The sequence below is a fragment of the Tetranychus urticae genome, chromosome 2, assembly GCF_039701765.1.
Source record: "Tetranychus urticae isolate SD_2017Ah chromosome 2, NJAU_TeUrti_SD_1.0, whole genome shotgun sequence".
Classification (NCBI taxonomy): Eukaryota; Metazoa; Arthropoda; class Arachnida; order Trombidiformes; family Tetranychidae; genus Tetranychus; species Tetranychus urticae.
Window position 1 is genome coordinate 6487196 of NC_142959.1, and position 13327 is coordinate 6500522.

General features: G+C 31.9%; 1 protein-coding gene and 1 long non-coding RNA gene across 5 annotated transcripts; one reads left to right on the top strand and one right to left on the bottom strand.

Annotated features, from left to right (window-relative positions):
- Positions 1-729: 729 nt before the first annotated feature.
- On the bottom strand, positions 730-4836 carry LOC107366233 (uncharacterized). Of its 3 annotated transcripts, none has more exons than XM_089267481.1 (3): positions 4619-4836; positions 4125-4534; positions 730-3619 (listed from the first exon to the last, which is right to left on the bottom strand). In XM_089267481.1, exon 3 carries the CDS (start codon positions 3159-3161, stop codon positions 807-809), a length of 2355 nt encoding a protein of 784 aa, XP_089123607.1. In that variant the 5' UTR covers positions 3162-3619; positions 4125-4534; positions 4619-4836; the 3' UTR covers positions 730-806. The 3 variants fall into 3 exon arrangements, with proteins under 3 accessions (XP_089123607.1, XP_025017430.2, XP_015789303.2); XM_025161662.2 differs by having other exon boundaries at positions 730-3598; positions 4619-4835; XM_015933817.3 differs by lacking the exon at positions 4125-4534 and having other exon boundaries at positions 730-3598; positions 4619-4791.
- A 280-nt stretch (positions 4837-5116) lies between these two features.
- On the top strand, positions 5117-9375 carry LOC107366234 (uncharacterized). Of its 2 annotated transcripts, none has more exons than XR_016198651.1 (6): positions 5117-5330; positions 5426-5680; positions 5793-5872; positions 6349-6640; positions 7368-8090; positions 8157-9375. It is a non-coding gene; the product is annotated as an uncharacterized LOC107366234 (long non-coding RNA). The 2 variants fall into 2 exon arrangements; XR_016198652.1 differs by having other exon boundaries at positions 5121-5330; positions 7368-8085; positions 8157-8977.
- The last annotated feature ends 3952 nt before the right edge of the window (positions 9376-13327 follow it).

Genomic DNA, 13327 nt, shown 5'->3' on the forward strand with positions numbered 1-13327 from the left:
TGCACTAATATGAGTTTGTTGTGTTAAATAAGATGTTGGTCTTTCATTTATAACCCAAACATCGTAACCCGAATGCACTAATGGGAATTTTTTTGATTGAACTAAATTATTAATTAGTGTAGGAATGAATTGGTGAAAGAGTGATGATTGCAAGTGATGCCATTCTCGAAATATCGACACTCAAAGTTTCTAGGATAATGGCCATCCTCTCGAGAATGGTCTATCGAACGAATTATTTAATAGTACCAATGGATTCAATTTTACAGTCTCTACAAATCTACCAATTCGCAACTCTTGACGCAAATGTTGGAGCCTTTGGAAGCACTTTTTGCATTTCATTTGCAAGTTTAACCATAAAATTTGGTTCATTTACCAAGATATGAGGTTTTTTGTATGAAGCCTAATTTGTATGAAACTAATTTTTACCCGTTAGTGCCAATTCGTGTATAAATGTGATGGCTATGTTATAATTGTCGTAATGTTACAATTTTGTCTTTTTAGTATTATAACAACCATCATTCATGGTGTACTGGACAGGTTGGCAAATTAAACAATAAACCTACGCATTTTGTAAATGTTAAAGTATGGATATTTATTGGAAATGAAGTTAAATTAACTGAAAATCAATAATTTTGACAATAACAACACTTTTGTTTTGTTAACGATATCACGATATTTACGATTGATTAGCAAATATGTTGAAAATGAAATAAAATTAGGAAAAAACAATTACAAAAAACAATGATCATTTAAAAATGTTGAAGTAATTTTACAGATTGTATTTGGTGTTTCACAAAAATGTTCAATTAAGGATAACCCTGGGATGATCTTAATTTATTGTTTTGTATTATTGTTCTCAATTGATTTTTCAACGTAAATCTTGTATTGTAATCATTAATTAAATCTCTAACATCCCGTTTCCCATTCAATTGATCATCATCTTCAGACTGAGGGTCACAATGGATTCCATCATCATCCTCGTCATCTTCGGCCTCCTCATCTGAACTTGTTAGATCCTCCATTGGAGTCCAACAGTGTTTCTGACGAATCCCAGAAGAGGTTAAGGGTGGACATTTGGTTATACTGTTATCGTCCGTGTTAAATAAATCATCGGCAATGATAACGGGATCCTCGCTAAAAGGCAACCGACGAGGTGGTGGAAGGTAAGGTTTAAGTACAACCTTAATCTCCTCTTCATCATCCTCATCGGAATAATTGGCGCTATCACTTATTGATGAATGATTAAGATGTTTCAATGAGTCTAATCGAGTGATGCTCTCCTCTTTTGAATCATATTTACGGTTTGATGAAAGATTTGAAGAGTCTCCAGGAAGGTAAGGAAGAGTTGGAAGAGGCGGTGGAGGCGGTGGTGGGGAAGATGAGGATAGTAATGATAATGGTGTTGTCTCTCTTGAATAATTGTTGCCCAAAATCCATTGAGATCGATGATCTCCCGGTGATTTTTGTTGGCGTGAATTGTGATGTGAGGAACGATTATGATAATCTGGTGGTGAGGGTGACCCCGATGAACTATGATTGTATGGATGATGTTCAAAACCAGCTAATCCATCAAGTTGATGATTAGATTGATGATGCTGATAGGGATGGCGGTGTTTGTTATTAGACAATAGATTAGTTAAACCAAGTTTGGGTGACATTTGGCCTTCTTGATTATATCTATTTTTGTCCAGATCATGGTTGTTAATTTTTGATGGATAAAGATCAAGCAACTTTTTATTAGTAATATTATTTGATCCATTTAGCCCTGCATTTGGTGTAGTCCTTTTTAAAATAAAGTTATCATCAAAAACGGGAGGAAGGTATAATGATTTTCCATTTTTAACTGGTTGACCATCACCATGGTTGGAGCCAACATTAAAACTATTATTTTTCCCATTACTGTTGGATTTATCACGCCTGAATATTTTACTGACCCCTCGACGACCACTATTTTCATCTCGTCCCGATCCTTTATCATTGTCACCATCTGGACTATCATTAACAGCTGAACGTAAAGCCAGTTCCCGAGCAATAAAATCATTTATCTCATTGAGAGCGGGTTCATTTCCATCTGAGTACATTTGAAAGTTGGTCTCTTCATAATTGCCATTAAACCTGTTGGTTTTAATAATTTCGGTATCACGTTTGCTTTTGATGTTTTCATTGATATGAGACAGTTTGGGCGAAGAAGGCGAAGAATCTTTCAGTCTTGGTAGTAACATGAAATTTTTATCTTTACTAGGGTACAAATTGTTGTGTTCAGCTCGAGATTCACCATTAGAATTGGTACGACCAATTGGAAAATATGATTTATCACTTAAACGGCGAATTAAACTCAATTTGGATTTGTTCGGTGGCGGCGTTGATTTTTCTTTGGCTTGTAAACTTCTTTTGCTATCTCGACTATTTGAATCGGAATACATAATCAGTCCAGATGAGGCAGATGGCACTTTACTTTCACCATTGGACCGCATTTTATTATAATCATTACAATTAACATCCTCATTGTTTTTGTTGATATTATTGTTCCCATTAGGCGCATCATTTGATGTCCGATTAACTGGAACAGGTGGAGCAGGAGCTTTATACTTGGCGCGTTGAATTCGTGCGGCAACACCGTTTGTTAATCCTTTCCTCAATCCTTCGATTGACCTGTCGGTACTCTTCTCAGAGACTGATTGGTCCTCTTGGGCAGCTGAATCACTATCTGCATCACCAAACAAGTCAGCTTCACTTTTACAGCGACGTTCTCGCAATATTGCATTCAACTCAGGATTGAGTGAATCATCGGCTGATGTTAATTGTAAATCTTTACCAGAATTGTGGTGATATTGATTGTGACGATGGTCAATACCACGGATGGTACCCTTTTGAATTAAATTGACTCCGTTTTCGGTAGGTCTAAGGATTTGATGAAATGAATGAGACCTTGGCAGTGGAGGAAGAATTGCTTTACCAGATACTTTATTTGATGATGGTGATCTTTCTTGATGATTGGACTGACTGTAGTGAGGATGAGGGTGAAGAACGGGTGAATGATAGTAACGTGAAAGTATATCAGGATCAGTTAATGTATAACGGTCATCACCTCGAACACCGAGAACAGAATGAGGTCGATTATTGTATTGTCCAGAAGTGTTTTTAACATTGCTATTTCCCATCACAGGTAATTAGCTAATTATTGATGTTGATACGATGACCAACTTGAGATAATGGAATCACTTTAACCCAAAAACAGGATTTACCAATTGATTTCCAATATTAAATAACCTGATTTTTCAATCAATCTTTAAGTAACCAAGAGTGGTTATTTGGTTGTTTCAAGCACTATTGTTGTCAGTTGAAGCTTTTGTTTAAGCAAACTAAATTTTATACCAAGGAAAGCAAACTTGCTTGGTCACACTTAAAAGCTGAATTGGATCAGCATAATTCATAGTTTACAGTTGAAATTCTTAACCAAGTTAACCAGCTATCCACTTGCTTGAATACCAGTAATTGAGTTGAGATGGAAAGAATTTGGTTAATCCATGAACTAGAAATGGTAAGTCGATAATTGGGTTGATTAAAGATGAAAAACAATTGATGTTGTCCAATAAAACTGGAAGAAACGAAGGGAAAGCTTTAGAGTTTGGTAAAAAACAAGACTAAAATTAACCAAATGGAAACATATGATTTGTATAAAAGTTTCTGGTTACTCGGTGGATTCAATACATTTCTCAAGTTTCTCATGGACACATGACGGTGACAGTGATGTTAGTTATGAATATGCTGATGAGGATGATTAGGGTTACTAAAAGAGGGGCAAAAGTTGGAAAATAAGAATAACGGAACGGAATATGGAGGTCACTAATACAACCAACTTAGACCTGTACCCAACAACATCAACAACAAATCATTTGGCTGAGAATAAGAAATGAAATTCGTTGAGCGGGAGAAGCAATAGAGGGAGAAATGAGAAGAAGATGATAATGATGAGAGGAATGGAGGAGAGAAGAGGAAGATCACGGCAGAAAGAGAGAGAGAGGGAATGAAGGAGGGAGAGAGTTTGAAGCTTGAATTAGGAGGTTATCGTACTCATGACCAATACTTTTAAACATGAGACGATATCTTCTCTTTCTGTTTACCTTTTTTTTCGAGGGAAGCAAAAGATGATGATGAAGATGATGATTAGGATGTAGCAATGAGTTAACAAGTATCAAAAAGTACTGTAAAAAGGTTGAGGGCTGAGAAAATGAAATGTACAAACAGAAGAAGCAAAAGAACAGTTTTCTTGTTTTGTGTTGTGAAAAGAAGGATGAAATGAAAAGACAGGAGAGCAAGGGAAGATGATGATGAAGATGGTGGCGGTGGTGGTGATGATGATGAAAAGATGAAGTTTTTGGAAGAAACCAGTTTCTTAATGGACAGACAGGTTTGCTGTACACTTGCACTGTATACACTTTAACATTGGTTTTTGTAGAATCTTTCCTTCTTGTTTCATATTTTCGTAATGGTGTTAAGATAAGATGAACGGATAGAGAGAGGGAGAGATGTGCTAAAGGAGGTGGGGAACATAAAACATAAACAAAGGATAAGTAAAGTTGGAATAATTAATGATAAAATATAAAACTATACTCACTTGGATCTCGCTTTTTGTTTCGTCTGACATTTTGTTTTTACCATTACAATCTTAAATTTCCATTATGGTCCAGTAATCTAATCCATAATCTTTAAAATATTCATTAGTTGATCACATGAAGGGAACCTTTTTCATTTCATGTAATCATCTTGACCAGAATACAATGTTAATGTATTAATAATTTACCATAAACACGCAACCAAGATGACTTGAACAACAACACAACCGCCATCACAACATCATTATGTAAACATCTTCTGCTTATTTTTATTCCTTCTACTCCTACTCTTCCTCATCTTCATCTTTTTTCATCCTTAATCTTGTCATGCTTCGTTTCCGATAACCTTTACGACACTAGGTCAAGGTAATCTAGAAAAAGCAAGGTTATTAGGTAAACCTAATAACAATCGTTTATTAATTCAAATAAAGCGGGCAATTTATTTCCTGAAAAAAGCTCTAAGTTTAGCTTGTTATAAAGGCTATTGCTGTAGATTTTACTATTGCTGTTGGTATTTTTTTATTCTTGTGCTATGCATTATTATTTTTGACAACTAAATAATATGGTTTTTTCAGTTGATTTGATAAAAAAATACTCAATTTGTGGCTCGCCATTTAGAACCTATTATAGTCAATTTATGGAAGCTTCCTTTAACCATTCAACCACGTTGGATTTCATTTTTGTGATCGTCTGACGGTTATGATTCATGATCAAGTAAGTTTTATAATAAAAGATTAATCCAATCTCTGTAAATCTTGTATTCTTAAGCTATTTTTTTTGTATTGTTTTCTCACATTTTTGTTGTTCAGTGCATGAAAGTTGATGAAGTTGGTAGGAAAAACTTGGCATTGATTGTTGAGTTACGCATCAACAGGCTCTTTGGTCTAACTAATCAATGTCATCTGGACGCCCAACCAGACTGCCATCATTATCAACATCGTCATCTTTCTTACCATTATCTTAAACAAGTCAACCTAATTTAATTCATTGGATGGTAAGGGATCATTAATGGCCAGTAACAATTGAAAATAATCAAGGATAAAGAGGAAAAAAGAAACTTCAATGTAGGACGAAAAGAGACTTTTTTTATTCTTGCTTGAATTTCATGAATAAGAATAACCTTTTCTTCTTCTCTACCTGGTTCGCCATTTAAAATCCTACTGACCCTTCCTTCAGATACTCAAATAACATGAAATTGTCAGTGATAATAATAACAAACAGGTAGAAAATGAAGAAGAAAAAAGCCAGAAAAAAAGGTAAACAATAATAATAATGATTATTTAATCTAAAGACATCCAAGAAAGCTGTTATTTCACTATTTTCATACTTATCATTAGATCTTATTATATAAGTTTATAATATCAATCTAACGGATAAGGTGAAAATTATTGTTATTAATGTTATTATTTTATATTTTGCTGGTGCTGTAATAATGATTTAGCTATCAGTTTATTTAACTTGGCGAGAAAGCTTTACACTCAACAAACAGCAATCTGTTCAACAACTTAATTGTCTACTTTTCATCTTGAACGTTTTAAACGCTAAAAATAAATGTACAAAGCTTTTTTGGTGTTTAAAAAATCTTTATCATTAAACCTTTAAACAAACTGTGCAATAACAATTTAATATGCAGTTCATCACTTCATCATCATCACAACACCAACAACAATAGTAGCATTAGTAATGTATTAATACTGATTGAATAAACACTTCACTTTCCATTTTTTTGCAGACAAACGCGATTCTGATCATTTTATGGATTGTCATGTGAAATTTCACCTGAAAGCAACATTATTCACAAGATGTAGATGTTATTACGGTTTTAATGATGGCAAAAGTAAACTCTCATAATGTGTCCTGATGATTGTTGCTGCTAAAATTGTGGTCCAACACCAAAGTCATCAAACCAAAAGAAAATCATTAAATGTTAATCATTATCATTTAACAAGCAATTTAGCAGCCCAAGTAAAGCCCAACAACAACATTAACAATTTTGAAAACACCAAACAAGACTGAACCAAAGTGTAAGTTAATCACAATTTGTAATGTTGCAATGTTTTCTGTTCCCTGACTTTTAGATTTAATTGTAAAGTTTTAATTACATATTTGCTCTTGAAATTATGAGCTATCAGTGAAATGTGGTTAACAATTGATTTGAACCCTCAATTGAATCTATTTTTACCAACAGTAAATATTTGTTACATGTTGTACTTTCCCATTTTTACTGGTTTGTCTCGCTGATCGTCTTGCTGATTGTTTTATTGATTTTAAGATGGTTAATATGATTAACTTTGGTGGTGATTACTCGATTGTTATTATTACCAACATTACATTATCATTTGAATGTATTGCTAACCTTTAAAACAATTAGCAGATGAAGTAAATGAACGAGTCAAGCAGAGAGCAACAAAAGTAATGATAATCTGTATGGAAAGAGAACAGAAAAGTTTCAACAGAAAAAAATGAATCCATCTTTATTAAGATTTGTAATAATACTTAAATACATATAATAATAATACCTTCAAATTGTTGAACCATTCAAAATTATACCAAAAAAATGAGTTAAAGGTTTTTTAAAAAAAGGTGTCTCATGTTGGTGATTGTGATTCAATTGAGACATGATTTGTATTGTGGTTGTAAAAATCTTAACAAGCAATCAACATTACAAACAATAATATCAACAAATAACATGATTATCATTCTAATACTATTTTTCATCATTATCTTTCCTTATATTTATTATATTTCAAGGTACAATCACATTAATGAAGATGACTGGAATGATGGATGTTAAAAATACTGTAAACATTAATTCAATTTACCCTTAATCTGTCCATATTGATCTACATACAATTGCTGAAATTAATCGCTTACAGTTGAACGGATTTTTTGTATAAGCATTGAGATGCGAATGCTTAATCACTATTTTGACCATTTTTCTGAAAATGGATCTTAATTGCTCGTAATAACAATGAGCACTCAGTCATGGAAATAGTTGATAAATTGATTCTTTAGTTTTTTACTCTGATCTTTGTGCTGTTTGGACGCAATTTCAATGGACACAGCTTGGAAACATTCCAGTTTGAGTTGGACGTTTACCCTACAATGAATGTCATTTTAATGACAATTATATCGATGCAATTCTCAATTGAATCACCTGAAATTTTACTAGAAAATCATCAGTTCTTGAGACTTTTAAGTCAACGTAATGTTGAGTTAATTGGTGTCACAATCAACACTACAATTGTCCTGACATGGGAAAATGAGGATGAAACTGTCAACAAAAATTAATTGAAAGAATCAGCAACATTGTCAACTTTATCAAGCCTTTTATGTTCCATTTGGCTTCTGAATGTTCATCTGGATCTTCCTGATGCCATGCAATTTTCTGTTTCCGATCCAGCCTGTTATGTTGGCCACGGAAGTTATAACTGTTATCGTAATGATTACTCTCTGGGAACCGAAACATGTAACGTAATTACTTTAAATTACCTTTTTCGCTGATATTTTAGTTAACACTTTTTGTTTTTTTCCTTATAGCTGCAATAACTTTCACAAGTGCGTCCAATTTTACTATCAGTTTTGAACTATTCCAACCTGAAGGATCGCAAAGATATAATCAAAACAACGAAAGATGATTTTATAAAACATTTGGGTTACATGAGATACAATATCAATGCATAAATACTTGAATCAGCAAAACAATAGAATCGATAAATATGGAACGGAACAATGAAATGAAAAATCTTAATGTTGATTGGATATTGCAGGAGATTGCTGATTGACCAGAGAATCATTTTGATAACCTTCAACAATCCAACGTCCAGTCCTTGTCCTGAATTTGGCTACATATTAATTTGTTTAATCAATAGCATTTCATCTTTGAAATTAACCCAACAACTGTTGAGATGCCAAAAGCGACTTAAATTGAGAAATCAAATAGATGACAATTTTATTAGCTTTTTCAGTTACATCTTCACATCATCTTTTCACATCACCTTTTATCTGTCTTTTTATCATCGCTTTTTTGCTCATTTCAAGGTTTAGATCATGTTGACCTTTTCTTGATTTAAACTTGATCATCTTTCCTTCATGTCATCATTATCATCTACTCACTGAATCAATCAAAAAGTCAACCAAAAAAGCAAACAATGTCAATCATCAATCCCTTTTCACTTTGATAAAGGTAAACATTTATACGTTTGACAATCTATCAATCCAGTTAATTATGATATTGAATTTTACATGAAAAAAAGCCTTTCAATTTCATCGTTTTTGTTGAGCTTCTCATTATAAGGAGTGATGTTTGAAAGTTGGATTTTCAAAGTAATTGATTAAAGATACAATTGAATTGAAGCTAATACAAGGAGGCAAGTTAATCAACATTAGATAGCCATTAGATGGAGGTCAAATTATTAGCAAAATTGAGATTAAAGTGTAAAGTGGGTTTAAGAGAAGCCCATAATTGTGACTTCCTACAATCAAATTTATTAAACTCAAGGTGTGTGTTGACTTTTTTGATTGAAATGGTTTAGCTGATGGTTTAAATTGATTGATGTCTTATTAGATGAATGTTTAAACACAAGAGTAGCTGATTATAAAATATCAAAAATAAGAGATGAAAGTTCAATACAAAAAATACCTTCCAATTATTTTAATTATGCTAATGGTCATATAATTATTGACCAAAATACTTGATAAACAGCACTTTCCTTAAAACAGACTCTTGATGTTTCCAATCACAATTTGAAGAGTATAACAGTATTAGAGTTACAATGTATTGATTGCTATTTATATCGGTAAAATTTAATTTACTTTCTCAGCAAAAATTATACAAACTGATTTGCTTCATTATTGATTTTGGTTTGAGTTATGATGTTTTACCAATTTGATGCTCTTCTTACTAGTTAAACCCAATCATCAAGCCCAAAATATAATCTTAATTAGAATCAAAATTATAAGAATCAACCAGAAAGAGTTTATAATGAGTCCATTAAAGAAAAAAAGCGAAAATTAAATTATTTCGCAAAATTTGATTATGAAAAATGTAGAAGGATTGAGGCTTGTTTCCATTTTTGATTTGGATTGCGGACTCATTTGAGATTTAATTGCATTTAATGATGTTTTCGGTTTGATTGGTGAAAATGATCATCAAATGGTGATGATGAATCAACACACAGATTCAACTTCAGCTCTGACACTAATCAACCAACTAACCAACTCTGAAAGACTGCAAAACTTGTTTAGTCCACTATTGATGAGTATTACCAAATATACTTTATCATTTCAGATGAAAGTTGATTAAAACTAATAAGGATGGCGTTTAAATGAAGGTCAGAGGGCCACCAACGAGGCCCAAATTTAAGCATTGATTCCAAGCAGCAAGTTGATAGTTGGACGATATATCAGACCATTACCGTTTCAATCTTACTCTTGATATCAATAGTGTCGACACTTTTGTTACTCAACATCTATACTACTCTCGATCGGTTTGAAGCGCTTGTTTAGTGCTTTAATGTGATGAAGAATCAGTATTTTTTTGGGTTTTGAATAAGAAAGGCGCTGAGTTGGTTGCTGGAATGCATGTCAGTCCTTGATAAGTGCAAGACATTACCTCGATTCCAATAAATTTTCATGAAAATAAACAAAGCAGTTTCATCCAAGCTTTACAATCTTACTTTCAAGTACCTAAAGGGCCTGAATGATTCAGGCTATTTTTCATTTTAAGGATTGGCTTTAAAGACTGGATTGACTGTCACACAGGAAAAAATTAAACCCAAAAATGTTATTGCCTTTTTCAGACTCAATTTCCGTTACCTTTATAAATCTCAAACTCGTCTCAATGTCTTATGTTAACTAAAACAATACGATGCTTGCGATAAAAAATATTGTCTGTTATTATACGTTATTGTACTCACCTTTTCGATTCTTCAACTAATCTTTATACACGGTGCTCAAATGGCTTCTTAAAGTTTAAAGTTCTGTAACTTTTTTAATTCAACTATTTTTTTAAATTTTTTTTTATTGATAATTTCTAGGGTTAAAAGGATTTTAATTAATTTAATTTTCCAAAATGATATTTCTGTTTAGTGATAACAAGGAGAAAAAGTTAACAAAATGGTCACCTATTTTTTCAATTTTTTGTTTCGTCGTTTTAGCCACTTTTTTAGATATTGCTTTTTTCGGGTCAAAAATTGATTTTTTTTAGTTCGAAAGGTAGTGATTCATTCAGAGGATCTCATTAAAATAAATCAGAATTCAATTTAATTGCCTAAAATCTGGTTTAACCACTAATTTGCGCATTTTCTGCCAAAAATGAGAAATTTTAAGAAACGCGCTTTCGAATTTTTGATCACGGTAATCGAATTCTCTTCGTGTCCGGAAGATCCAGAAAAAAAATCATAGATTTTGCTTCAGTCGTTAGCGAGTAATTAAAATTCAAAGTTTAAAAGCTCATTTGAGCACCGTGTATTCAGCGTCAATACGGAAAAATACATCTATATTTACCGGTATATGTGTAAAAGTAATAGATGAGGACCAGACACGTACATGTATTGTATATTAGTAGACATAATCTTAAGTACAATAACTCTATCCAGTTTATTGTCTAAAATTTCTAATACTCAGAACGTCATGTTGAATAAAATGTTGAATTACAAAGCTTTATTGAAAGCTGGTTTGTTGGTGTTTTGATTATTGTCAGGTGTTACTGCAGTCAATTTGAAAGGGTAAAAACATAAAATTGTAACAAATTAAGGCTTTTACATTTGTTGACCGTAAAAATAATTAACTGTAAGTGTAAGTACTTTGATACGGACAGTTAATTAAAAAACAAATTTCAAAACAGTTTACACATAAAATTTAAACAAAATTTCAGCTAATAAAATTGAATTTGATTAAAAATTAAAGATGAAAGTAAATTTCGAAGCGATAATAAAAAGTAAGCAAAATGTATAAAGTCATTTAATATCTCGCCAACGGGTGTCGCTGGTAGCATTTTGACAATTTTGATTGTTGACATCTTTCATCGGTGATTTCACTTGAATCTTAAACACAATCAGGCCTCTCAAGTCGCTCGTTTTTTCATTGGTTCCTAATCAAGCAAAGATTAAATCTACTTTCAGTTTCAAGTTTGATATTAATAATTATTCATCAATATTCATATCAAAATCCAAGCGATCAGTCATGACATGGACATCCCTTAATAATGCTTGGACAAAGTAACATCCAGGAATCTGAATCTGTGGATATCCTGTTTCCATTTCATTACTGTGTTAAAAATGTTTCAACTTAATCTTTTAATTGTTCTGTGATCTTCAGAAGTATGCATTTTTGTATTGAGAAAATTCCTTCTTCTTCTTCTGGGAACATGATTCTAAGGTTTACAGTATTTTCAATCTTGGAAAAAACGAAAGAAAATATAATTTTAGCATGAATTGTTGAACTAAATTTGTCAATTTCAATCTGATCAAAGCCTGTTTGCAACTTAAGATATCATGTTATTCAAATTGTTAATAACGTTAATCCTGATTGAAACAATTGTTTACATTTTGAATATAATTTACAGAAAGTCTGGCAACTTCAATTTGCCAAGTTGATAGCTCAATAGCAACATAAGAACGCAAAATAAGGTTACAACTCATTTTACTTATAAAAGAGTTTGATTGTTGCTAATAACTGGCTTATAATTTGTGTTACAAATTAATTTTGCTTTTCAATTTTGTCTTTAAATACATTTAATAAGAATAAATTAATCTAATTTTCAAATTATTTTCTTTATAAACCTTTTCAATGTAAATAGACTATAATTTTGATTTGCATTGACTTAAACTCCAAACAGCTGTTGTTGATTTAAAAATTGTTCAGCAATCAGACTCACCAGATGAATCTCTTTAAATTAAACTTGTACTTCATCAATGCTGTAAATTAATTCATACTGTCACAAAATTAGCATCAAAAGAGGTTAACCAAACACTCATTAACACCATAAGCAAAACATTGAAAGATCACGTCAAGATTATATTATAATGTATTCAAATAATAGTGACCACTTCTTGACAATCTGCATAATCTTTATCAAAATTAGGATAAAATTGCAGCCATTGATTTGGTTAAATCGTCTTCTTAATCATAAAAAATAAAATAATATCGAGACAAAAAATAGCAACATTTATTTCAAATGGCAAAAAAGAGATGGCACCATCTATCAGGATAATTTGTTGTAATTTTTTTTAACCAGAATAATTTAATTCAATTTTTCTTGATTAAGTGACTGATTTATTTAAAACTTATGCTCATTTTTGCTCAGCTAACACCCAGTGACAATTAAATTTAATTAAAATCCAATGGCCACAGGTATGGTAAGTCTAAAACTGTAATGAAATAACTCTTTTCGCGAGAGCATCGCATTCGGCCTTATTGTGCGTATTAATTTATGAAATTAAGTCTACCTTTTTGGTATCAAATTAACCAATCTCATGTAATTAATAAATTTAATTTGTTTGATTTAATTGATGTCAATTATAATTATCAGTTATCCAAATTAAAAACATAAATAATAATAGATACATCATGTTTAGATTTTGTTGAGTAACAACAAGTGTTCATTATGATGACTGCAAATGTATTATTTTTAAACTGTTCAGGGAACTTTTCTCGACACTGAATTTTTTTTCGTTCAAATCTGTTTAACCTTTAACCTCGGCATGGAT

Coding starts and splice junctions, on each gene's coding strand:
- LOC107366233 (XM_089267481.1), bottom strand. CDS start 3,161: ATGGGAAATAGCAATGTTAAAAACACTTCTGGACAATACAATAATCGA.